The 22,818-nt window shown below is 41.5% G+C and overlaps 2 protein-coding genes across 3 annotated transcripts; both read right to left on the bottom strand.

Annotated features, from left to right (window-relative positions):
• Positions 1–275: 275 nt before the first annotated feature.
• RRAGC (Ras related GTP binding C) lies at positions 276–14,594 on the bottom strand. 2 transcript variants are annotated; one of them, XM_033004357.2, is made up of 8 exons: positions 14,253–14,326; positions 11,421–11,566; positions 8,440–8,643; positions 7,521–7,720; positions 6,528–6,642; positions 4,881–5,023; positions 3,346–3,494; positions 276–2,321 (listed from the first exon to the last, which is right to left on the bottom strand). In XM_033004357.2, exons 3-8 carry the CDS (start codon positions 8,626–8,628, stop codon positions 2,170–2,172), a joined length of 948 nt encoding a protein of 315 aa, XP_032860248.1. In that variant the 5' UTR covers positions 8,629–8,643; positions 11,421–11,566; positions 14,253–14,326; the 3' UTR covers positions 276–2,169. The 2 variants fall into 2 exon arrangements, with proteins under 2 accessions (XP_032860248.1, XP_032860244.2); XM_033004353.2 differs by lacking the exon at positions 11,421–11,566 and having other exon boundaries at positions 14,253–14,594.
• A 1,982-nt stretch (positions 14,595–16,576) lies between these two features.
• Positions 16,577–22,572, bottom strand: LOC104362071 (MYC binding protein). Its single transcript, XM_033004358.2, has 5 exons — positions 22,198–22,572; positions 21,905–21,977; positions 20,080–20,128; positions 19,041–19,170; positions 16,577–16,670 (listed from the first exon to the last, which is right to left on the bottom strand). The coding sequence occupies exons 1-5, from the start codon at positions 22,210–22,212 to the stop codon at positions 16,626–16,628; spliced, it is 312 nt and encodes a 103-aa protein (XP_032860249.1). The 5' UTR covers positions 22,213–22,572; the 3' UTR covers positions 16,577–16,625.
• Between the last annotated feature and the right edge of the window lie 246 nt (positions 22,573–22,818).

Genomic DNA, 22,818 nt, shown 5'->3' on the forward strand with positions numbered 1-22,818 from the left:
AATCAAAAGAGGAGAACAAGTCACTTAATTGTTTATATGCCTTTAAAGTCTAGAGTCATCCTCTGAAAACGGAGTATTCAGCATGGAGTCAGCTTTTAATTAAGAAAAAAGCTAAGGTTGACTAAAATTTTTAAAGCCTCACATGGGAATGGGGTATTTAACTTTTTTAAAAAATACTGTGAAGATAACATGACTTTTTAAAATTTGCTTAGCCATATAGGCCTTCATAGACTTTTGCTGAAGTGTCTCATCCTCCAACGGAAACAGCACTACAGTTTGATATTTTTTCCATTTTATTAGCACAAAATCATTTAAAGAATGAAGACAAAGAGAGGAACATACGCATGTACTGAGAACATGGAAAACTCACTGCACAAATGGGAATGATTTATTCCTTCCGGTGATCTTGCCCATTACAACTCCTCTCACCTTGAGTACTAGAACACTGTTGTGATAGAGCTTGGAAGCTCCAACCCCAATCTTACAAGCCCGCAGAACGCACTTAAAAAAAAAAAAAAATATCTGCAGTTCCATTACCAAAAAGAGGCTCAGCCTAGGTTCAGGACTACAACTGCTATTAAGAGAACTGAACTAGAACACCTGAATTCCCAAGTCTCTCGCTGACTGCGATAACTTTTGGAGCAGATCCTTTATGTATTTAGTATCATACATCTTCAGAACAAAGGAAGAACATTTACACAGCATGTGCATACACCCTAGTGTTAATGCATGTATATTCATTTGTACATAGTTCACTGAAAATCCATTCTATAAGCACATAAGCAATCCCGTGGTTATTTCTGACCACATATATATATATATATATATCAATTACAGAGATCGCTTACAGTTACAGATCTTCCTGCGGTAACTTTTATAGTGGCACTTGTATAGTGAGTTGGTCCAGTGGCTTTGCAACACCTATACACATATAGGGACAGGTAAAAAGAGGCAAGATCTTTACAGGCCAGTAGCTGAGTTTACTGCGTAGCAAGGCTGATGTACAGTATGACATCTGCAGTAATAATAACAATAAATTAGAGTAAACCAATTCAGATATACTTCCCATAGTATGAAAGCCAGCATTCACAAAATCAGACAAAACACTATTCAGATTGCATGGCGACAAACAAGGTGTTTGCCACAGTACAGAATCAACGCACTTTCAATGTCCATTATTATTAGTAGGTTGTGGCACACTGATATTTAATTGCTGTGCAAGGGTAACACCCTCTGACATTTTCCTAGAAATTGTCTTGATTATCAGTCAGAGGGTAGAGAGAGATCCACCATCAAAAAGTCAGTAACTTTGTAATTTCTTCACTTGGGAATAGCTGAAAGTGGTTGCTTTATTCCAACAGATGGCAGACATTTCAGTTTAGTTAGCCATGCGGTTGCTTTGTGAATAGAATTAATCACACAGATTTATGACATCCATGTTTTTGCAAAAGAGAACAGGTACTTTGTTTCTGGTTTTAATACTTTCCTTCCATCAAGGGTGCATACCAAGAAGCGTGGTCTGAAAGCAAAGTATCACTATATCTTAAAATGAAGCTCCAGGTCAGCTCTCCAAACAAACAGTATCGCTAGAACAGAGCTCCACCTTGCATCCACTTAACAAGTACAGAATCACAAGAATACTCTGAACACACCGGCAAGAGCAAGAACTACTTTATGGAATGATCTGTGAGACCAGCCTCACCAAACAAAAAGCCTGAGTTTCACAAACCTAAACAATAACGCCACTTTTTCTTTTTTTTAAATGACTAAATAGTAAACTTAAACAAAAGTGGATGTTCTACAGATTAAAAAAAAAAAAAAAAACGTTGAGCAAGTGACTATTTAGTGTTTCACACAAAACAACTCAATGGTTTGTAAGTTTTAACTGGGCAATCAGTCAGAGACAGACTGTTAAAACAGGACTTCAAACTGAAAAACCACTGCATTTGCAATAAAGCTGGGTTCAAACCGGCATTTCTAACTCCACTGGCCTCCAAGTATTTTTACAGTAGTTTCAGTTGTCCAACATGAGTTACAAGCTGCTGTTCCATGGTTAGCGCCACTCTTCTCCTGTGAAACATACTTCTGGCTTTCAGGCTACTCTTCTCTTGTTCCACAAAACTCTGGAGTGAAGAGCTGAGAAGTCTATCCAACGTCTTTAGTTTTCCTCTAGACTGCATTCCTAGGTGTGCCATTGTGAGTCACTGCTTTCATATTTGAGGTGCTTGATTGATGGTTGCAGATTCTGTGGGATGCAACACCTACTTCAAAGACTTCATGAATGGCTTTGCGGAAGCAATGAAAATTGTAGTCTATCAGACCTGTCAAGGAAGGGGGGGAAAGGGAGAGGAAAAACTAGGCTCAGCTTGGCAGATTTATGTAATCAACAGAGCTTCAAAATTAATATAAACTGTTTCATTTAACCAACAGCTATTTTACTACTTATTTCAGTATGAATTGGACTCAGAAGATTTAGCAAGTTTTATTGATGCCAGTATTTCTATTCTTACAGAAAAAAAAGGTACTCATTTGGAATTCAAGGTATATATTCAGAATTAAAGAGCAGGTGAGAGGACAACACAAGACTCCATCCCCCCCAAAACCATGCTAATAGAGCACGACCATCACTTGGACGTTATCTTGCACCTTACATCACTGATATACATCCTAACTGTGGTCAGAAAAACTTTGAGATCAAATACAGTACAGTTATTAAAAGAACACATCTTTTTCTCTTTTTAAAACGCCAAGGTAAGTACTATCACCATTTAAGTAACATACTTTGAAATTAGGGCCTACGCTGTCATTTCTACCTTTTAACGTAGGCAAGACCGTTCCTACTGTCATCTCCTACAGGTCCAAGCAACTATATAGTTGATTAGACCTGCAATATATTAAGCGTTTTGTTCTAATTTCCTACCACATACTGCACTAGCCTACCATTGTTGATTTCTTTAATCATACATTAAAAACATTACATCAGTGCGACGTGATAGACAATATGGCTATTCACAATACAGCAGCTATCAAGCAGAACATAAGAAGCATTGCTCCATTCTACTGATTCCACTATAGCAGATGGTAGTGACACAGGCCGCATTAGCTACACAAGTCATTTCAGCAGGAGGACAAAAATTAAAGCGATGATTCACAAGAATAAATAACACCTTTGTATACCTATCTCTAGGAAAGGAGAAAATTCCTCCCAGAAAAAAATTAACCAATTTAGTTACACAAAAAAAAAAAAAAAAAAAAAAATCAAGGTGACTTGTAAAGTCGTATTAATATTTCATAGTTGATAAAAAAGCATTAGATAAAAGCCATTCAATGGGGGAAAGTCCTTACCTTTGCGCTCAAAACTCTCTTCTCTAAGAATGCAAACTAATGCCAAAAACTTTGTTACTTCCTTTAAGTACAGGACCGTTGTGTTATTGAGCTTGATAATTGCCATTGACTCTTTATCATAAGCACTTCCAGTGCCATCTTCCTTTAACCTAAGAAAGAACAAGTTAACCCAAGATATAATCTAGTAGGCATGCATATGTAACTTCAAGACAAATACCTATTAAATGCAGCTAGAAGAATATTACTCACACTGAACGGTGAGCAAGTGAAGAACCTGCAATGCAGGTCTTAATACTATCTTAAGAAAGACCATTATCACACCTTGAGTTTCTCAGGAAAGCTAGACCTAAACAGAGTAGAAGCCTTCACTAGATACTATCTTAGATGAGCAGTTAAGAGCAAGCTATCAGTGTGCCTTCTTTTGATACCAAACTAAGAGCTGTGGCTATTTAGTCAATACTGTTTTCAGTTTACAGCTGAACATACTTAATGGAGGCAGTACAGTACGTTAGTTATAGCAGTTTACCTTCAAACCAAAGAGTCAGTGCTACTCACCATCTCACCAAGTTTACAGTGCCACAGTAAGGTACCAAGTGATTGGTTTGAAGATTCTAATGGAAGACTTCTACACAGAAACGTGACATCTCAATGAAATTACTTCTGATAAATTAATACACAGGTTTCTTTAGGGAAGCTGGGGTGAGCAGGGGAAGGGGAGTGCGACATGGAGCGGGACACTTTTTGGTCTTAAGCTAAAAGAGCCCGCATTTACAAGAAAAGATTAGGATGCTGCTTTCTATCCGCAAGTTATTAATGTTAGTTAAACTACTGCAGAAGCAAAAGATGTATTGCAACCTACTTTAAGCATTCACCCCCGAAAAAAAAAAAAAGCAAACCCAAACCAAAACAGTTACAAAACCCTGGGTTGACCGATCAGGAGACAGACCATTAAGTGTTGCAGTATTTCTTGGCAGCACTGTATTTTCCAGGCTACAACCACAGTTCTAAAATAAGTTATCGCTTCTCCAGAGCCACTTCAAGAATCTATTGAGAAGTGTAATTCAGCTGTAAATTGTGAGAAACAAACACTATATGCATCCCTCAAAGAAACTGAGCAAGAGCCAAGCTGACCTTGCAAAAGGCATTCTGTTCCGATAGCGCAAGTCTTAAAGCAATGTGACCGCAAGTTACACTTATGAGCTATGGCATGCTATCCACCCCTATTATTTGCAGGTATTAACATATTTGCACCCACCATGCCAAACGAGGCACAGCAGTATTTGTATTTTACATGAAACACTTGACTTTTACAAACGTCAGATGGCTGTCTAAGGCCATGATTGGAGGGAAACACAGTGCAAATGCTCAATCCGGCTGCCAAAGCATTTGGCTTTATTTTTGTTACTTACAGAACCAATGTGCTCTACAGATCAATCAATACCACCTTGCCAGCTGACAAAGCCAGTACCACTTGTAGTTTGCAACCTATTCTACAACTTTTAAGGACTTTTTTCCTAAGAGCATTCATCACTTACCCATATATACAGGAAACATCTATCACTACATCAATCATGTCACAGCACAACTCATATGACTGCATGTCCACAGGGGAACTGTCTGTTGCGATGTAGATTTTGCTGACTACATCGAAGAGAAAAGCTTTTTCAATGCCTGAATTCTTCAGAAAGAAAAAGAATCTGGATGAATTTTTAAAATAACTGCATTTTTAACATCTCAAGTAGAATTCATACACTTCCACATTCTTAATAGCAGGAAATGCTTTAAACATAACCAATTTAGAGGCTTATGACAGAATCAAGATTTAGAACATACACTTTATAAATACAATATCCTCGTTGTCATGGTACATATCAACATCACCTTCTAGTTGACAACAATAATGCTGGGGACTTAATTAGAATTCTTTTTAGTTTCTTATTTACCACATCATAATTAAAGTTACATTTTAATATCCTTCCAGAACTTAAAATTCAGCAGTTTTCCTCTTCTGACATTCCATTAACTCCATAAGAGCCACACATTCACATTCACCTGACGGACCAGGCTCAGAGATGAGTTACTTCATAGCAGTATGCTGACACTTAAATTTTATACTTGTAGAATCTTGGCAGTTCAGTTTCTGTGCGAGGCAGTTGCTCTGTAGCTTAACATGCAGAGCAAATAAAGTCAAACTTCTCAACTTATGACTCCATGAAGAGTATCACATTATGGCAGTTATGAGTATGGAGAAGCACCAAACCAGTCGTATCATCCCACTGAGTACTCTGGCAAAGTGCACATGCTCATACTAAGTTCAGAAGCCTTCTGCTGTTAGGCAAATCATCACATATATGGTGCGGATTCATAGCAAAGTTTACTTTCTATTTAAGCATCAGAAGCACTCCTTATTGCTTCTTCCTAGCTACTCTAAATACCAAGGTCCTGAGGACATCCAGACAATCCTTTTGGCTTCAGGACCACGCTCCATACCTGCATGGCACTGAGCAGAGTGAGCATTAACATGCCCTTTATTCACTGGGTCAGGTTATTAGAGAGAGTCCTCTACCAACACAGCAAACAAGCATTATACAGTAGCATGGGGCAACAACATCTGACCCACACAGGTCTTCTCAATTGCAACTGTTTTTTTGCCATGCTGCCCACATGCCTGCAACAGCCTCACAGACAAATGAGACGGGCTACTTCGGCCTTGTCTCTAGAGTGATATTTTATTTGATTTAAAGTATACAGTAGCAAATTTCTATGTCACAAATTCTATTAGAAATGCAAACACTGAAAAGAGTAAGGGCAAAAGTGTCACAGGCCACAGGAAATTTACAGTTTAGTTCAAGGACAAGTTCATACTATGTAAGAAGTCTCTTGCCAGTACAGCTATATTAGACTACTAACTGCCTTAGCAGACTAATCTGTATATGATGCTGGCCAAAACCAGTTAGAACCAGCCAAACTATCCTTTGTCAGTATTTAGAGAAATCCACACAAAGCACACACCAGTACAAGCTGTAGTAAAGAGCTTCTAATGAAGACAACCAGGCCAGCAGAGTACATCATGAGTGTCACCCGAATCTCCCAAGGACAGATCTAGCCAGCATTCCTTAGCAGAAGGACTTGGTTTACCATTCCGCCTATTTCACTCAAAATTATGTTAGATTCACACTTACTGATATAAAGATATTTAGTAGATTTTCCAGCGTTGGCAGTTGCGGAATGAGCTTCTGTACCACTTTACTGAAGGCTTCAAATATCGAATGGTCATAGATGCTGGTCAAATAAAAGCTGAGATGAGGAGAGAAGAAAAAGGAAGAAAAAAGAACAAAGATTCAAGAGTATTTCAGGATTGCAATAGAAATGTTAAAGCTATGTTTTCTAACATTCGGGCACGATGATTTAGCTGGAGTGCCTTTGTCACAAATACACCTGGCCACTGCACCAAGAATCTAATTTCTGAGCGACTACAGTAAACATGAAACAGACTTGCCCTGTCCCCAGGAGATAGGAGAACAGAGAGAAAAATTTGAACATGCTTTCACAACACATTTAGCAGCAGAATGCTTATCAAACAGGCATTAAATGCTCAACTGGATTTCTTCAAGTCTCATTCCTGGCCGCCTACTTTCTTCACACTAACGCCAAGATATACTGGCAATATTTAAAGGCTCCACAAGAATCAAAATAGCAGCAAAACCAGAGAAAACATAGCTCATTTTAAAGGTCTCAGTACAAGACACCTTCAAAGTGAACCAAATATCAAGTAAGAGACTAAGCTTTTAAAACCAATCACGCTGAAAAGTCAGTGCTAGCCAGGACTAGAAGGCAGGCAGCTTCCTCTTTCCTTCCCCTGGCCCTCCAGGCCACATGTGCAAATTCAGCTTGTTATGCTGAATGAAAAGCATGCAAAAGGACATGGAATTATCAGTGGGTTTATGAATAAATCTGTTGATCGGAATCTGATACGGTAGCCTGCCTTATTTTAGTCAGCCTAACAGCTGAGGCTTGGCCATAAATTCCGCAGCAGATTTGATAACAAGAGTTTGTGAAATATTAAGAAACTAACAAGGCCTTGCTCAGGTCCATCTGCTACTACATCTAAAAGCCACTAGTCCGCATGCATACCAGCAACACTAGAATCACATATGCCAGAATCTATAACTCACCTAAGGTGAAGTTTTTCAAGCCCAGCATCCGTAAGGTCATCATTAGCCCTCTGATGAATATCCCTCTGAGTTTCTATTTTATGGTCATCTGATAAACCATCAACTTTATGAATAAAAACTTCAAAGTTCATTTCTGGGTTGACTTTGTAGGCTTTTGAAACTGTAATGTGGAGTCTTGTTAAAGCTTCCATGTAGTCATCCTGTAAATCAGTTTTGGCAGGAATGAATGACAAGGCTTTATCTCCGATAACTATTCCATTCTGCACAAGGACAAAATATTTCAGTGCAAGAACTTCACTCCTGTAACTAAACAGAAGTATGGGAGAAGAGAATGCCTTGGAGTGTCAGAAATACAAGTAGCTTAGATTGTTATGTAAGTTAAATTGCATTAGCTATAGGAGGCTTAGCTACAAAAAACTAGGCCTCAGAGCAAAAGGCAGGTTACAATTCAACCCCAGCAAAAGGTGGCAGCAATCTCTAAGTCAGTCCTACTAACCAGATAATCTCCCACAGTGCAATTCCTAAATTCCTTAGACGCTACCAGATACCCAATAGTACCAGTACTTGAAACTGAGGGTCAGAAGTATGCTGTTATTAAATGAACTCCCTAGCAGGCAACACCAGAGAAAAGGGGTAATTCAGACCATCTAGCACAGCAGGCTCTCGCTATTATTGTAGAAAAGGCAAATTCAGAGTACTTGCCCCTTTCCACTCTCTCCACTCAGAGCGTATGTTCCAGTTACTTCACAAAACTAAAAACCACACACCAAAAGTTAGATTGACAATGCATCCTTTCATACATAACAGATGTTTTACGAAGCTATCCAAAAACATATGTTATTAGCTTCTCCTTGATCACTCCTCTCATACACAAAGCAAAAAGAAAACTGCCTTGTGATTCTTAGTGATTTGTATTTACCTGAGCATCAATAACATATATTAGAGCACCTGTTCCTCTGAAGATCATCTCATAATCAAATGTTGGATCAAAAAAGTCCATCTGCCCAGGAAAATCCCATATTTGGAAATTCACAAATGAACTGTTGGAAATATCATCTTTGTAGATCTTGTTGGTACTTTCCAAGAACAGGGTCTCATTGGGAGACATCTTGTGAAACACCACCTGTTAACAGAACACAAATAATAGTCTCAACTTTGGTCTTATTAGAAGAGATAGGTAAAAGTTCTGCAACTTGATCCTTACAAATAGGTTTATCCATTCTAAAGCATATAGTTTCCTTTTGGTAGACAGCTTCCTGCATCAGCTATGGAAATAACCTACCCTCAACCAGAACCAAGCAACCAAATACAGTTAAGCATTTTTGCAATTCCAAATAACACTACTGCCTGAAGACACAGACATCCCAGTTATTCTTTCCTCCTCGTAAGTCTAACACAGTATTTTCAAATTCTGCTATATTAACAATTCAGATCTAGTGTAAAGCCACTGTGTTAATTAAGCAACTGCAAGCTTTTAAGAACTGTTCCAGTCTTAGAAATTCCTAAAGGAAACTTTGCTTTTAGTCTGGTGTCAAGTGTTATGACACAATATAATCAGACTGTTCCTAAACTACAACAAAAGTGTACAAAAATAACTTCTTCAGTTTGAGAGATCTGAATAGCTAGGTAGTTTGCCATCTATTAGCAAATGAATTATGTTTGCTCAACCTCTCCTTTCAAGTACCCTGAAGAAACAGTGAAAGCTTTCACCCTAGTTGGTAAACAGTTTAGCTGCAGTGATGAAAAACATACTCATTGCTAGTACTCAAAAAGCCCCACTGGAATTTTAGCCCTGCCCTGAACAAATAGAACTAGCAGGTAACCCCACAGCAAAGCAGCGTGTAGCAAAAGCAGTCAGTTTCAACAGCAAACATTGTGCTAAAGCAACTCAACCATATATTACAAAAGTTACTACAAACTTGAACATTAGGACCACAAAAAAAAGATGTTTCCTATGTGGCATTTGGCATTATTTTTTTTTTTTTAATGTTTCACACAGTTACAGAAGTCATCCATTACAGAGATCTGGTCTGACAATCTATGTCAAAAAAACTCCAAGACAAAACTCCACACTCAGTGTAGTTAATGGATTCTGTACTGAGGTTCAAAGTACTGTATCAGCCTAGACTTTAAAGACCAAGGGAAAAAAAATCAGTTCCTCAAAGCAAACGTTTGAGGAAGCCTGGATTTAAACAAGGTTTTAAACAGCAGGACATTTGTATCGAAAACTAAGAACAGTTATAGATATGTAGCAGCTGTATTGCAAGGACTAGTAATTCCTCTGAGTTTGCAGCACTGGTTTAAAGCATTCTGAAATCAACGTTCCTTCTTTGGAAATAGTCTCCCACAGGGAGCAGGACAGAATTAGTGAATTCAGTTTAAAGCGGAAGAGTCCCTGAGAAGCAATGCCATCATCCCTCTTTCTCCTCGTTCCCAAAGCAGTGCATTTCATCAGACTGATGTTCCCCATCTGTTTTTCACAACAATAGGGGAAAATCAGGACACAGTTTTGATCAAATTCTATTTCTATCACCTACCATCTACCCCTACTCTTACTCTCTTTACACAGCTTCAGTAAAGCAAATAAAAAGGCTGTGGAAGCATCTGATTGGAAGCACACAGCTAACACTGATGCCAAGCAATTCTGACTAACCATATGCAGCCAGAGCAGATAAAGCTAGTAAAATTCTAAGAATCTGCTGCGTTTCCTTGCTAAGGCTTTTATCATTCCCAGGTGTTCCTTTTACACCTTCAACATCCAACAGTCTCATTGATTTCCTGCTTTTACTGTATTTTAAGAAATCTTCACTGTCAGTTTGAGCACTCTCAGCTGTGTACTCTTTCTTTTATCCCTCTGAGTTTCCCATTCACATCTGACCTGCCGCAATCTAGGAGTTTTCAGGGGTTTTTTTTATTTCCTGATGTGTCAACCTTTTCTCTACAGCGGCACTTGGTTTTACTTTTGAACTGCAGCAGTTAAGCTGCACTCCGGAGGCAGTATTTCTGAATCGCCTCCATGTTTTCGGACTGCCCTTTTCTTTGTTTGTTTTGGTGTTTGGGTTTTTGTTGTTGTTGTTTTTTGGGTTTTTTTGTTTGTTTGGTATTTGTTTGTTTGGGTTTTTTTTTAAAACTCAAAATTTCTTCCTCAATGTTCAAGTTGTTACCCTTCATTGGATCTGTGAGCAGAATTGGTCCGACATGTTCGTTCCCACTACATTAAACTTTGAAGGGATGAATGGACTCCCCAGGGAAGCACACTGGGTTTGGCTTTTTGTGTTTGGGGTTTTTTTGTTTTTTTTTTTTTGTTTTTTTTTTTTTTTTTTTAACAAATCAGAGAACGGGCATATTTGGAATTTCATGTCCAGCTGGAATGTTGGCGTGATCCATACAAACAAAAACTTCCCAGACTACCAAACAATAATCCTGTACATGAAGTGACCAGCGTGACTTCCACAATATACCTACTGCAAGAGCTTATGATCCCTTGCTGCTACAAGACACCTTATCAGATATATTGTAGCAACACCTCTAAACTGCAATAAAAATATCTAACACAGGAATTACAAGTTGCTGAGAAAGTAACAAATCTAGGATAGTTTCCTTTTTTTTTGACACTTCATCTGGAAACATGAATAACTGGTTTATACCAGAGAAATCTACATCCTATTCCTCAGAAGGGAAACAACAACTGGAGCCAGAACTTTTCTAAGAATCTTCACAGTACAAGTAACCTGAAGGGATGACCCTTCACCAGGAGTTGTCCCAAGCTACCACAACGGATACCTCAATGAAGTCTGTACAGTCAAAGAGGGCAATTTGCCCTTCATAAAAAAAAAAAAAAAAAACAGTCTCCCCACTGCAGCACAGGATCATTCTGCACATAAAAACAGGCACCTTTACCTATAAATCCAAATGCAGAATGGGTATTCAAACTCCATTTTTATTTCCAGTCATAGTAAACCCCTTTTTTCTTGAGGTAATATTAGACTATTTCTATTGCCCTGATGTCCAGAAAGGAATTTGCACAGGCAGATGGAAGGAGGTCCCTGAAAAGAGAGAGAAAAGGTACGGTATTGCAAGATGGTGTTGAGAATCCACTAACTGGAAGCGAACAGCTGCTTCACAGGTAACAGTGATAAACAACTTGCAAAGGGTTCCCTAACAGCAGTAAGACAGACAACCGTTTTGTCATTTTCATGCTTTATAGAATCCTTAATTTTGTGGATTTCTTAGGCCACTATAATGAATGAGATGTTCTCAGAAGTAGCAGTTGTCTTTCTTTCCAGAGAAGAGATTGGGGGGGTGGGGTGGGGGGAGTGGGAGGGCAGTGACAAAGGAAGAGGATAAGTATAGCAAAAGGAATACAAGACAGACAAAGGTTTTAAAGAAATTCGCTAGTTATTAGAAGGACTACATTACATCTTGCTGCAAGATTTTCTATTAGAGCTTGCTACAGAAGCACAACAGACAGCTGGTTCTCACTCCCTACTCCCCCAATTCAATTCCTTTAACACCTTTAAAGAAAAATGGATATAACTGAAAGATTTACAGCAGCTTCAAACAAGCTGCTGCTTCAGGTTCTACCACACATACAAATTCCTCTGCCAATAATATATTTATGCTAACCTCACAAAGACAGAGCAGCAAGTCTGATGGCCATGACAAAAAAAAAAAAAAAAAACAAAAAAAAACACAACACACCCAGAAAAGGACACACACACAACCAAAAAACCCAAAAGCAGGTACACCATTTGAAGTCTTTCCAGGTTCCTATTACATAACAACAGTACAGTAAGTCCAGTTATGCAAGTCATGTCTACACAAAATTTTGGTTTATAAACTGAAGCAACAGTCACATTCCCAAAACCTAACCTCAGTTTGCTACTGAACATTTACAGCTTATACCAGTATGAAAAATCCAAGTGTCCAAAGGAGAAAAGGAGTTCCTCCCCACCACCATAATTTTTTTTCTTTTGTGAGAGGCTTCCTGTTAATATTGCTCTCAGTAGAAAGCTGGAATGGTTTTGTAATTCACGTTTTTCACATGGATTTCTAGATTCCCAAAAAGCCAATACTTCTCCCAATACAGTGTTTATCATGCATACCCCTACTCCCTGGCAAGGTGATCAACAACTAGTGACCAGTCAGAAGGGTCAGGTCTGGTTATGACCATTTTTGGACTAGACAGATCCAAGAGCAGGGATGCTGTTGAAGAGAAACTTCTCGATACTCCAAGAGCGTCTCAAATTATTGTCACAGTTAGTTTGCTCAGGCACCAGCACCATGAGCTCCTAGGTAACACAACCACAGCTAATTCCCAAGCCAGATTGACAATCAAACAGCAAAAGATAAACTACATGTCCTCTTACCATATACTCAACATCACACTGTTACTTTCCTGTACAACTACTTGAATGGGTCCTCAGAGAACTGATGCTACCAACATTGACCATAAAAAAAGTCCAAAAGTCACATCATAAAGTGACTTCTAAAGTCTTAAAATCTAGCTGCAATTTGGAGTTATTGTCTCCCTCCAGCTTTTAGGGTTCACTTTTTTCAACTGTGGATAATACAATAAAAACTCTAATGAGAGCCTGTAATGAGCACCATTCACATGACTAAAGACCTCAAAAAGGACTTTCAGTGCAATCACTGCATTTGCTCATACAGTGAGGGCATTAGGCCTAAATAATGGGGAATAACTGGAAAGACTGAAAAGCAATGACAGCCCAGTTTGCCACTGTATTTCAGAATAGCACCATGGAAGAAATTTCTCACTAAAAGATACAGTACCTTTTGCAAACCTTGTCTAAAGGCAACCCTACAGCAAAAGATAGGAGTCTTCAGACTACAGTCTAGAATTCACAAGTCTAGTACAGTCTATGGATTACCAAGCCGTCTGCAGAAGATGGCTAAAAGAAGCAGGTTCATACCTGCTATACTGCAGTGTCTAAAAAAGGCTTCTCTGCAAAAAACCTTTACAGAAATCTCTGAAGGATTCCACACATGAAGAAAGTTTGAGGCCCTTAAATCTAGAGTTTGAGAAACACTGCACTTCACTAGTAACACCTTTCCATAAAAATATCATCTAAAAACTTCATAATAAGGACGGCAAACACAAAACTTGCACTGAGGAACAAGGATCACTCTTTGTGCTGCTACACTTCTGTGGCAAATGAAAACGGTCAGTTTTGTCTTATTAAGACACGCTAGCAACTTCACAAAGCCACCAAAACTTTTATTTCCTCCTTGACCAACAACTCTCATTTGCTCACTCTGTTGTACTAAAGGAAACCGGAGGTTGCGTTTCTGCTCATACACAAGCTGAAGTTTCTTTCAAATGATCAAAAGGCAGAACAGCTCAAGTCTTCTTCCGATCGGAAGCGCTACCTAAACACCACACACCTGTACTGTGCTTTCACATCCATAAGAAAACACCTCATGATAAGTTTTGCACCAGTATCTTCACTTTTTATTTTTGAAGCGTTAAAGTGAAGAACTACAAAGGTTACAAGCTATGCTACACAACCTTCCTCTCTAGGGCAGATGATCTGAGTCCGTTCTGGGAAGTAAGCGTCTGTAAGCAGGAGCCTCCCTTCTCTCCAACTTCACCACATACGCCCACATTAAAAAGCAGAAATCGCCTAAACAGCAACACAGAAAGAAGAAAAAACTCGACGCCAGAGAGGCAGCGCGGCAGACGGGGGCAAGGAGCCGCCGGCTGCCCCTCACCTTCTGGATGGAGGACTTCCCGCTGCGCCGCAGTCCCATAAGCAGGATCCGCGGCTTGGAGTCCGCCCCGCCCGCGCCGCCGCCGGGCCCGCCCGCGCCGCCGCCGGGCCCGCCGGGCCCTTGGCCTCCCTCCAGCTCCGCCTCCTCCTCCTCCTCCCCGTAGCCGAAGTCCTTGGGGAACGAGTCCGCAGCCCCGAAACTACCCCCCACCAACGCCGGCTCCTCAGCCGTGCCCGCCGCGCCCGCCCCGCCGAACTGCAGCGCCATGTCCGCCCGAGCCTGCCGCGCTCCAGCCACCAGCGCCCGTCCCAGGGCCTCCTTCTGCTCGTGTAACCCAACCCGACAGCGAACAGCCTTCCCCGGATTGGCTGAGATCAAGCCCCGCGGCGCCGATTGGCTCAGGAAGGCAGCGAGGTAGGATGGCTCCGGTCAGACGACCCGAATCACCTGACGGCGCTAACACACGTGAGTGGAAGAGGCGGGGCGAAGGGCGGCCCGGTCGCGCGGCCGGGAGGCAGCGCTCGGCCCTCCCGCGGCCGAGACCCGGCCCCAGCACGGCGGGCGTGCTGCAGCTGCGGCGCAAAGACAAATGGAAACCGAGGCCCGGGAGCGTTCGGTAAAGAGGCAGTCGCCCTTTCTAAGCGAACATTATCTAAGCAGCAAGGTGCTTCATGTTCATTAAGTAGGTATTAATTTTATAATGGCATCCTTTGTAGAGGCAAGTAGTTGGATTGAAGTTTTAACAAATACTTGTTAATTACAATCATAATTTAAGGCTCAGCAGACTGGACTGTTTTCAGATGGAAGCGAATACAGTTATGAAAAGAGTAACGGTGTATTACTATGCCCACACCTGCTGTCTCGACCACGGAGTCCTTCATGCCCTGTGACGACCTCAACGAAACACCTTACCTGCCTGCTGCTTATTTGGCAAGATGCACCCCGAACACAGCATTGTTTATGTCTTCCTCCAGTCATATTACTCACAGACGTGTTCAGCTCTACAATGCATTATCCTCTCCCTATTTCCACATGCTGCAACTTAGTACTAGGAATATGTTTAACTTGGAAGAGAGCTTTCTTCTCCCCTTTGTTGCAGAGGAAGAGTAATTTTTTCTGTTTGGTTTGTTTTGTTTGTTGTTTTTTTTTTTCCCCCCCCCCAGGGTTCTGTTTGTTTGGGGTGAGGGTTGTTTGTTGTTTTACAGGTTTAACACAGTATTTTCCCCTCCTTTACCTCTCTTCTGGTCTCCTTAGATCAATAATGGGTACAGTATTAAGGTAAGCAACCATTACATTCATTAGCCCTTGATTTTAGTTTGTACATTGCCTTTAGCAAAAGTTCTCATCTGTCCTACCACACCTGTAAGATTATCTGCAAAACCCATCCCAGAAACAAAGAGGTTATGTATTAGATCTACTGGCTGTTAGTTTAAGACAGCTACTGCACTTCCCTCCCCTCTCCCACGCCCCCTTATTTTTCCTGTCAACAGTTGCCTAGTTTTAGGCTGAGACAAATGCAGCTCAAACTTTTTTTTGTAAAGGCCAACTTTGCATTTCAGAAGAATTTTGAAGCTGAGTCAGGGAAGTAGGGGCCATAGAACATAGAGGCGAAAATAGAAATCACAAGTCACACACACACCTATCCCTCTCATTTTCTGCCCTGCCTATATTTTCTTTTCCCTGTTAGTCGAATCAGAAAGAACTCTGCACTGTACTCTTACACAAAACATCCGTTACAGGTAAGAATTTTGTGTCCTCTTCAGAATTGTCTAGGCAGTATCTGGATCAACTCTCCAAGGCCCAGTTTCTGAAATAGGATTGTAAATTCAACTGGTACTGCATCTCCAGCATTGTGCTATGTCCATCACTTAACTATATTTGCCCCTTTTGTGCCCCTCTTAAACCCTATCATTTTCAGTAGAAGTCTAACCTCACTGCCAACTACCAACTTGGAATATACCTTGGAGGTCCTGCTTTGGTTTACCTCTGTCACATCACCCGCTCCAGTTATAAGAAAGCCAAGACATATCATCAGCTTAACAGGACCATTGACCACAATGTAAAATTTACACAGAGTTGGCAGGCACAGTTATGTACAAGTTATTCATAACTATCACCTTTTCTTAAACACAACAAGCAAGAAAGTTGGCCATGCTCAACTTGTGCTTAAACTCAGCAGTTGCTGCTGCAGCTGCACAAAAATAGCTGTACAGTCATGAAATTGCATTTTTTTTCTTTAAGATGATAAGGTAACAAAGTAGACATGCAAGAGTTCACACACACAAAAAAAAAAAAACAAAAAAAAACACCACCACACACTGCAGTTCTCAGGAAGCCCTTTATTAAATCAAGGCATTAAAGGAGAAACTGCTGTTATTCACCATGCTTCTCATCTTGAGGTGGTTCATACTGAGCCAGCTGTGGATTTAAAGAGAGGAATTTAGTTAGCTGTAACATTTCAGAGACACTTTCTACATTAAGAAATGTAGGAAAACGTTTGGTCTGGAAGCATTCCACTTAATGCATTTTAATCCATCACTGATATTTATGCAAAGCTATTTTCAAGTCAGGCAACAAAGTAATCCTTCCCTCAAAACATCAGTTTGTCACATTGTATAATCATGCAGCTCTAACAAGTGGGCTTTTAAAATGCACTTTCAAGCACTTAGGTCTTGCCTGTAATTTTTGCCTGTTTCTTGATCTAGGTCTCATTAAGTACTTTTCATCCCAAATGGCATCTGATAACAAGCGTGTTATAAGCTTTGATTTAACTGAAATATGATTAAATGAAACAGTCATTCTCATAACAACAGTACCCAAACTAACACTTCCTATAATCATTCTATCTTTCATTACGCTTGCTAGAGCGTAGGGACTAGGCAACTATGCACTCAAGTATGACCTTTACTTGTGAAGTTATTCCCAGATAAACAAATTAAGGTGTTTTCTTGACCTCAGTTACATTAAAGATAAGCTCAAGCTTCAAAAATAGGTCAATCATTAGGACCGAGTCTCTGAAATATGCCAGTCCAGTTTCCTCAGTTAAGATTCTTTCCCTCTCCTGCAAATTGCTGAGTAGGCTAAAAGTAAACAAACTATATGAAAAAATTAAAATACCTGTGTGTTCCTCATGGCAACACTAAATTACAGTAATCACTATGCCACTAACAAGAACCACTAAAATAGCATTTTGTCGTTCTTTTAGAGTCTACCACAAAAGATGGTGAGTACACAAAAGTCATTTTTGCCTTCCATAAAAGGGCCTAATTATCACCCCACCCAAATATCCGACATTGTGACAAATAAACATAAGGAAAAGAACAGATCTTCATGGATGAATGCAACAGCAGAGCACTACCTATTTGGACATGAATCACGTTACCAATAAATGCACAGTTAAAGGGACGTATTTTATGCTAGAGGACTGCTAAAAAAATAAATCCAAAAAAAAAAGAAAAAAGTAAATGGTAGTGTTCTCTCTGCATTCTGTCTGTGAGAACTTCTATGGTATGTCAGAATGATGGGCAGATGATGGTAGAGGTTAAAAAAAAAAAAGAAAAAACCCCCAAAAACATGAATGCTGGAAAACACGTAAAGTAAGAGTTACCATTTGAAGGCTGAAGAAGGTAAAAGCACAAACAAACACATGGTTATAGAAAGTCTTACTTTCCTGGAACAAGTTTTGACTTCCTTAAAAGATTTCTTTAAACAAAGACTCAGGTTACTCTGCTTTCACGTGTCTACTTACTATCGGTTGCATTTTTAAGTCGGCTACGCCAAATGAATTGCTGGTCTATTGCTACTCCCCCTAAAATTCTGCTCTTTGCCATATTTCCTAGTAAGAAATAACAAATGTAGCTGTAAGGACTCACAATGAGTAACAGAGGAGTATTACTAGGACAGCAAGAGGGCACTCCAGATGAGAAATACAAGTGGGTAATGCCCAAGAATCCCTTCTCGCACAACTAATGTTGGGTGGTTGTCTCCCAGTAAAAAAAACATAGGGATGTTGACATATAACAGCAGCCATCCTGTCCCAACAAATGCACAGGAACCTGTTACGGCACATAAGCTACTAGTTTATTAAGGTTCTCAAAGGTTTCCTTCTTTTTCAGTGTTGTTAGGTTTATAGTCAGTGCGCTCTTGTAAGGGGAAGTTCTTCACATCTCAGGGCTGTGTCAGACAGCCTCTAGATGCATTCAAGAATGGCTCTGCCTTACCTAGCACTTCAGATCTACTGTTGTTGAAGACAGAGGAATACCAGGGTCATTTTAGCTGAAAAGTGCAAATTACTGTTCCACGTGGATACACGTGCCTCCACTGGTAACATTTTGCCACATTCAAGTTTGTGCCAGGTCACACAAACTAATATATGATACTCCTCCTTTGCCTTGCCTTTTAAAAGGGTTTTTAATAGATACATTAGCTTTTTTCTTTTTCAAAATTCTTGTGAATGCACCAGCTACATAATATCACAAACACATCCAGACAGAACTGAATAAAGACAGGGTATTAGCCTCAATAACATATACTTCCACTAAATAAATAAAGCCCTTAATTTAGCAATACTATTCTATGTTACAGAATAGAAGGAGTGTCCCATCAAAAAAAAAAAAAAAAAAAAAAATCTCTACTATGAATCCTATCACCATTCCGCAGCCACAAGGCCAAACAATGCAGCATTTATCAGTTACTTTAATAGACGAAAGTTAGCTGTATTCTAAGTATTAAAGTAATATTCTTCTTGTGGATTATGGAACTACTGAGGAACACCAAGTATACTTTTACCTTGGTTTTCAGTTTTTTATTTTCTTCCAACACAGCTTCGTATTTTTCTTTCATCTCTGCCACTTCCAATCGAAGTGCCTCTATTTCTGGATTCTCAGGAGCTGAAGCTCCCAGATGATGCTTCAGAAAGCTGATATTTAGATGTTAAGTATTTCTTCAGTTAGATAGCATAACCGCATTTTAGTTTGAACACTTATGATGAAGATAGTGCTGCAATACATGTGACAGAAATTGCATTAAACCACTTAATGTTATTACAGTGCTCTTCATCCTACAGGATGAAGTTATAAAAATAAAGCTTTTCAAGTTCATTGGTATAGTCCTTAAAAACAAACCACTAGAAACAAACAAACAAACCAACCACTAGAAACAAACAAACAAACCAACCACTAGAAACAAACAAACAAACCAACCACTAGAAACAAACAAACAAACCAACCACTAGAAACAAACAAACAAACCAACCACTAGAAACAAACAAACAAACCAACCACTAGAAACAAACAAACAAACCAACCACTAGAAACAAACAAACAAACCAAACAACCAAAGACATCAGTGCACACAGGACAAATCTTGTGTTTTACTACACCTTCCTCTCCTTCTCCTCTCTTAAACAGAGGTTTTGAAGAGCTAAAAGGAATAACCAAAAAAATAGAAGCAATAGCTGAAAATAGCTTAAAAACAGTACGAAACAAGATTATGTCAATTTTTTCCCCTCTTGTATTATTAAAAAGAAAAAAAAAAAAAGGAAGCCACAGACACTGTAAATACTCAAACTTAATGCTGCAGGTCTACAATGTTCTCTAATGGCCTATAACTTAACTTCATAACTGCTGGCATACTGATACACACAGTTCTCTCTCATCCTGTCAGACTTCCTATTAACCTGTAAGAGTGCAATTACTAGCTAAAATGCATCCATAAAAGCCATATTGTCAAGGTAAGTCTTCTAAACAAGCCTCTCCAGTTCACCTAAGTCTCAGAAGCAGTACTGCTGTTTTGTGTGAAGTCTCTATGAACAGAAGAGAAAGGATACTCCAGTGCGCTATTTGGTTTCTCTGGCTCTTCATATAAGGCTACCAACACTGCAAATAGAAAATATTCAACAATTGCAAAAAGTTCATGCAACTCTAAGTTTTTAAAACATGTACCAACAGTCAGAAGGCATACAAGTTGCATGCCACATTTATAGCACATTTTCTGTTTAACAAGATATTAATCTGTATACTTTAACATAAAGAATAGGTCTGCTCTACAGGAGGGAACAGAGCATCCCACCCAGTAACAGCTAGACATAAGTTCTGTTGATCCCCTAGCCACTGTCTTTGGCTATTCTAGCGTAGAACACAAAACAGCCTGAACAATTTTTACATATTCCACATGCAACCCCCATATCGGCTTCTGTCAGCAAAACCAAAATCTTAACTATTTATAGACATTCCCCCCATAAATTATTACTTCTACTTAAGCTACATCTTTGAACTGCAGGACAGCATCAGCACTTCTGTAACTTTCAGTATAAAAATCAAACCTCCATTGAACACATACAGTGATAAAACTAAATGAGTCCCATCAGATTAAGTGACACTGATAATCTTCATGGATAGGGACTACAGTGGCCAACAGAGTGCTAAAGAGGTCAGGCACAAGCAGCAGTACCCTGACAGCTTAAATAAAACTAGCTGTACACATACCAACTCCGTATCTGGAGAACTCTGGAGAACTCGGTCACAGGAATACTCAGTAAGTTCCCAAACATAACCTCTCCCCCCTCCCCACAGAGATACACACAGCTATAAAAGATGTCTGTTTTCATAAAGACTTAGATGACCTCCCAGTTTCAGATGTCCAAACCTAACGGCCAAACTGGTGTTAAGCTAAGCACCTAATTAAAAACAAAATTAGGATGTCACGATGCTTGAAAGACTAGTCTTGCCATCCCACAGGATGCTTAGCATTGCGATAGGAAGAAATCAAATGGTACCCACATGCTAGGCCGAGTCCTAGCATGGCACCTATTCATTTGACATCCCAGATCGCTGCTTTTCGAACAGCATATTTTTCAAGCAGGAATACTAACAGATTTTCTCCACGTGCTATTGGAAGGCACTCAAGAAGACTTCAGAAGGATTTAAAAGATGCTAAGCCACACAGAAAGCCATACAAGTTTAGCATCGTTATTTTCCCCAATGTGATATCTATAGTCACTCTCACAAAACTTACAGGCTCATTAGTTTTAGAAGAACCAAGCTCTATGCAAGAAAGGGTATTTTTAAATAGGGCAGTTTTAATAGCACATCTGCTGTTATTCTGTGTCAAGAATTTACTTTCTCTGGAAAGTTCTGGCAGAGTAACAGCCCCCAAGAAATCCAGCTGTTTCCAAAAGCAAGCATAGAGAAAAGCACTTCGGCTGAGTAAGAGAGGTCTCCAACACACCACGTAGGAGCAAAGGAGCTGCCTTCCTGTTCTTGCGCGTCTCTAAGAATCGACCCACGGGCAATGACCGTACGAACTACCAGAAAGGAGTTAACGCGTTGCGGCTCACAGGCCATGTTTCCAAAGAGGTCCTCTGCCCTCCCCCAGCACGCATTGCCTCGCTGCCCAGCTCGGGCTCGATTTCGACTGCCGCACCAAGTTTTCGGGCGTGTTCTGCTGCCGGCCGCCACGCAGACTGAGGAGAAAAAGCGGCCGGCTCGCCGAGGCGAGGTGGGGAACCGGCGGAGAACGCCGAGGCAGCCCGAGGGGCAGCCGTGCCGAGGCGGCTGCTGCGCCGCGGAAGCTGGACGCCCCGAGGGCGTGGGCCCCGCCCGCAGAGCCGTCCACGGGCCCCTCGGGCGGCACAACACGGGCCAGAGACTTACCCTTGGTGAGCGTGTCCAGCACCCCCGACTTCTCCAGGTACCGTCGGAACTGCTCCCGCTTGGAGTCCGCGGCCTGAGGGAGGACGCCCACACGGTGAGACCGGCGGCGGCGGCGCCCCCCCCCTCAGCTACGGAGGCGGCTCGTTGGGCCAGGCCGGCTCCCCTCTCCACCGCGGAAGCGGCACGAAGGGCCAAGCCGGTGCCGGTCCGCGGCCTGCCCCTCCGCGCAGACGGCACGGTAAGCCACACCAACCCCACGCCGCAAGCTCGCTCGCTCGCTCCCTCCCTCCTACCTTGTAATGCGCCATCTAACCCTCAGCGCGCCTGCACCCAATTTCGCGCCTGCGCTGTACTCTTTTACGGCGCGAGGGCTTCCCAGCGGTTACCACAGCGACGGGACAACAGCAACGCCCTCGGCCCGCGGGGGCGGGCGTCCGCCGCAGCCACATCTCGCTGCCCTCGTTCGCTTGCAGGGGTCCTCGCGGCCCCCCTCGCCGCCCGAAGGGACGCCGAAGCCGAAGCCGTGTCCCCGTCCCCTAGCAGCTCTGGCCCTTGTCCCGCCCTGCCCTGCACTCTCCGCCACCTGCGGAAGCGCGTCTCGGACCGGCGGTGCCGGGGCTCGCCCCTGCCGGCCCGTGGCCGAGCGGCGCCGCGGCAGGCGGCCCCTGGGGCTCCCCGGTGAGGGCTCCGTCTGGCCCGCGGGGCAGCGCAGCGCGTCCGGCGGGGAGCGGGGCGGGACCAGCAACGTCTGGCCTTCGCTGTGCCTCGGAGCGGAGCGTCCCGCCGCGCCTGGTACCGCGGCTGTCGGTCAGGCCAGTTAACTGTCGTGCTCGCGGCGCGAGTAGTAAGTGGAACGGACTGAAAACTCGCAGGAGGGGAAAGCTGCAGCAAGCTGCAGCTGCGGAGTTGACCAC

This window comes from Tyto alba, unplaced genomic scaffold, assembly GCF_018691265.1.
Source record: "Tyto alba isolate M040663 unplaced genomic scaffold, T.alba_DEE_v4.0 Super-Scaffold_20, whole genome shotgun sequence".
NCBI lineage: Eukaryota > Metazoa > Chordata > Aves > Strigiformes > Tytonidae > Tyto > Tyto alba.